Below are 4,107 nucleotides of genomic sequence, written 5' to 3'. Positions count from 1 at the left end.
TATTTAGATAATGTTGGGGGTGGGGTGGGTGGGAGAGTTGAACCATCAAGAAAGCAAAGTTGGCAAAAAGGGATTTGTAGAAATGATTGGTATTGAGTAGTCTTTTGACATGTTCAAGCTTTTTGATTAATTAAAAAAAAGAGTCTAATTATAACTTCTAATCAAATTATTTTCCTTAGATAAACTTTAGGTCAACCAATGATAATCAAAAGTCTATTCTTTTAGTCTATACTAATTGATAGAGTAGTTAGCAATTTACAACTACCCATATGAAAATGACATGTAAAAAAAAGTATTAATGAGATTCTAGAAAGTAAATGGTAACATACTTTGGTCTATTGGGACTTTATTCCTTTCTTGACTTGGTCCTTTTCTACTTGTATCTTACATTAGAAGGGACACTATGTTGTTCGGATCCTCTGATGTTGTTGTATCAGTGTCGGATCCTTAAAAAATGCATAGCCTTTGGAGAATCCGGCACACATTCGACCATATTTCTAAAGAGTCTGAGTAACATAGAGCGAGGCTGAGTTTGTTGGGGTTGGCAAGAGAGAGTCAACAATTTTGCTACATGCTTTCTTCTAATTTTTCCCTCAATTGTAGGTGAACCGTTTCGATTAGTTCTAATTCGTTTTTTTTTTCTTGTTCAGGATTATTGTGGCACTGTTGAGAATATTTGAGAGCATTGGTGATGTGTTCATGACATGGTATGAACTCAATAAACTTCTAGGCCTTCCATCTGATACATGAAATCTAAGAATATGCTCAAACTCTAAATGTCGGCGCGCTTTTGTCGTATTCTCCAAAATACAGTACTTTTGGAAGACTTGACACACACCCGTCGACATTTTAAAAGAGTTTGAGCAACATAGCATATAACACTTCAATTCACATTCTTATTTTTTTAAAATTATAATTGAACTCACACCTATTTTGTGGAAGACTCATTGATATCATTAGGTTGTACGCTTTTGTGTATGGAATTTGCATAGACTTCTAGGCCTTCCATTTGATACATGAAACCTACATTGCTTAGCCTCTCGTTATCGCACTCATATCAGATCCTATAAAATGAAGTACTTTTTGAAAATCAGTATGCATCCATCGACATTTTTGAAGAGTCTGAACAACATAGCATGAAATTTCAATTCACATTCTTATTTTTTTTTGTCAAATCACACCTATTGCGTGGAAGACTCATTGATATCACTAGGTTATATACGCCTTTGTGGTCTGCAATTTGCACAGACTTAGACTTCTAGGCCTTCCATTCAATACACGAAACCTATGTTGCTCCGACTCCAAAAATGTCACCGCACTTCTGTCAGATCCTTCAAAAATGCACTACTTTAGAAGGATCCAAGACACATCCGTCGTCATTTTTGAAGAGTTTAAACAACATAGCACATTCATCTTCTAAAAAAAAAGGTTATAATCAAACTCACAAGCCCGAAAGACTAACCGGTATCACTAGATTGTAAGCCTTACGATGTGGAATTTGCATTTGACATTCCATTATGTGTTGTTTATTTCAGGCTACCAATGTACAGTGAGGCAAAATTGGCACTTATAATATACTTATGGTATCCAAAAACAAAGGGAACAGGATACATATATGATACATTATTGAAACCATATGTGTCAAGGCATGAACCAGATATTGACAGGGGATTTCTAGAGTTCAGAACAAGGGCATTTGACTTGGCTATTTATTACTGGCAAAATTGCACTGAATTGGGACAAGCAAAGTTCTTTCAATTGCTTGATTTTGCTTCTCCATCTAGAAAAGATTCACAGCTTAGCTCTGAGGTACTTTTCTCTCATACATTCTCTCCCTACGTATTTTCTTCGAAACAATCTCTTACTGAAATGCAGAAGAAGACTGTGTATAATAGAACTTTGTAGTCTAGTCCTTTTCTAGATCTCGCGCATAAATTTAGTGGACTAAACTGTCTTTTTAGAAAAAAGAACAACATATTTTCTTGATTTCGTGAATGTTTTCCGTGTCGGTTAGTCCTTTTTCAAAATTTTCAAAGATATAGGACCTATATTAATCTCTTGCTGAATTGCAGAGTAAGACTATGTATAATAGACCCTTGTAGTCTATTCCTTTTGTGGACCCCGTGCATAAGCTTAGGGAACCAAACTATCCTTTTAGAAAATACGACGACATATTTTCTTGATTTCGTGAATGTTTTGTGTGTGTGGATTCATCCTTTTTGAAAAAAAACAACATATTTTCTTGATTTCGTGAATGTTTTGCGTGTGGATAAGTCCTTTTTCAAAAAAAATCAAAGATATTAGACCTATATTTTCTTCAAAAACAACCTCTTGCTGAAATGCCGAGTAAGACTATGTATAATAGACCTTTATGGTTTAGCCCTTTTCTTGACCCCTCGCATAAGCTTAGTACACCAGACTGTCCTTTTAGGAAAAACAACATATTTTCTTGTTTTCGTCAAAGGTTTTGTGTATGGATTAGTCCTTTTTCAAAATTTTCAAAAATATAGGACCTTTTGAATCGAATTACATATTGGGCTCTAGGAAATCTACTTATTGGGCCGGTCCAACATCCATACATTTACATTATTCAATCTTTTCATATTTCTTAAATTTTGTATTCCGACAAATTACTTCACATAAATCATAAATTGAAACGAATAGAGTGACGTATTTACGAACGAAGCTTTCACATTTAATTACAAGGAACTTATTAATAATGAGACGAATCTTACACGTTTAAATTCCATAGGTTGTCTTAATTTCTATTTTCCACCCTACGTAAAATTCATAAAAACAATCATACAATTCAATAAAAAATGAAAAACAACAGCAAAATTATATTCACAAATCATTCCTTTATTTTAAAACTTCATTTTCCCACTATCACCATCATAATCTATTTTCTCATTTCCTCGTTACTTCCTCCTCTATCTTACGAAGGTGTTTGACTAAGCTTATTAGTAAGAATCGAGTCATGCTCTATAATATTTATGTGATTATAAAAAAATTGACTAATTCTTGCAGCAAAGAAATGGTACTGACCATTCTCGTAGACCGCCACCACCTTTGGCCCCACCCGCACCATCGTCGTCATCATCATCATCGTCATTCGGGTTCTTCCGGAGAAGTAAGCCGTCATCCGACAGGAGGCAACCACCACCACCATCACCACGATCAGATAGGAGGCAACCACCACAATCTCCGCGGTCTTACTCCTCTCACCGGTCCATATTCTAAACCGGAAATGGTCCAAGTACATCCGGAGGATCTTCGATACCTAGACCCGGATTATCTCGAACCCGGTTCGGATCCCTATATGGATTCTACCCGGTCCAAATATAAAACGCTCCAACTAAATAGTATTACTAGAAATAGTAACAAAATTTGTACATTGTAATTTGTAAATAATCAAAAATGACAACAACAAAAAATCAATATTTTTTTATTGAATTTTTTTCCTTTTTTTATGGTTTACATAGAGAAAATGAAATTCATTGTACATTTATGATCCTATTTTTTTTTTTAATCGAATTTCAATACGAGTATATATTCTGTATATCGGGTTATTTGTATTTGTTGTTATCTGGAGCTCCGGATCCGAATAGCACGAAGTATCCAATCAACAGCTCTACTCAAAGGAGCAAAAATGTGCCGATCAACAAATTCGATTACTCCGGCGACGGGATTGTTAACCGGAAAACGAAACCAGAGGCGGCTAAATAAGCTCCGTCCGGTTGAATCAGGCGAAGTCGACATCGGCTGAAGATAAGCCCAAGCGGCTTGCTTCACAAGTCGATTCCGGATTGAAATCTCGGAACCTGATTGGCCGTTGTTAGCCGTAGCCATAGGCCGGGGAGAATTAACAGCAGCCGGCGGTAATAGATCCCTCAGAGAAGTATATGATACAGGCTTAATTGAGAAAAGCTCAAAATCATCGCTTACCGAATTCGTCAACGACGACGAGGTTGATGACGTGGCGGTAGCGGTAGTAGTTGATGCCGATGATTGAAGAGGTAAACTGAGCTTTGTAGGAAGCGTAACGGAGTTGCGGCGACGGAGGAGAGGATTTTCTGGTGCGTCGGCGGTTGGCTCAACGACGGCCAT

At 36.6% G+C, this 4,107-nt stretch overlaps 2 protein-coding genes across 3 annotated transcripts in view; one reads left to right on the top strand and one right to left on the bottom strand.

Moving 5' to 3' along the window:
* LOC102585262 (putative HVA22-like protein g) overlaps positions 1-3,540 on the top strand; it is a 6,462-nt gene extending 2,922 nt beyond the window's left edge. Inside the window, exons 5-7 of the mRNA XM_006348427.2 lie at positions 651-707; positions 1,536-1,809; positions 3,028-3,540. Of these exons, the coding sequence (XP_006348489.1) occupies positions 651-707; positions 1,536-1,809; positions 3,028-3,240 (544 nt within the window). The 3' untranslated portion in view covers positions 3,241-3,540. The remainder of the gene's footprint in view (positions 1-650; positions 708-1,535; positions 1,810-3,027) is intronic.
* Positions 3,472-4,107, bottom strand: part of LOC102584941 (uncharacterized) — a 936-nt gene continuing 300 nt past the window's right edge. Inside the window, exon 2 of one of the 2 annotated variants that reach the window (XM_015309241.1) lies at positions 3,472-4,090. In XM_015309241.1, coding sequence (XP_015164727.1) covers positions 3,583-4,090 — 508 coding nt within the window. In that variant the 3' untranslated portion in view covers positions 3,472-3,582. The other variant, XM_006348426.2, reaches the window with a different exon arrangement.

The sequence above is a fragment of the Solanum tuberosum genome, unplaced genomic scaffold (assembly GCF_000226075.1).
Source record: "Solanum tuberosum cultivar DM 1-3 516 R44 unplaced genomic scaffold, SolTub_3.0 scf00098, whole genome shotgun sequence".
Classification (NCBI taxonomy): domain Eukaryota; kingdom Viridiplantae; phylum Streptophyta; class Magnoliopsida; order Solanales; family Solanaceae; genus Solanum; species Solanum tuberosum.
Note: the sequence above shows the minus strand (reverse complement) of the source record. Positions and strands in the feature narration are given on the sequence as shown.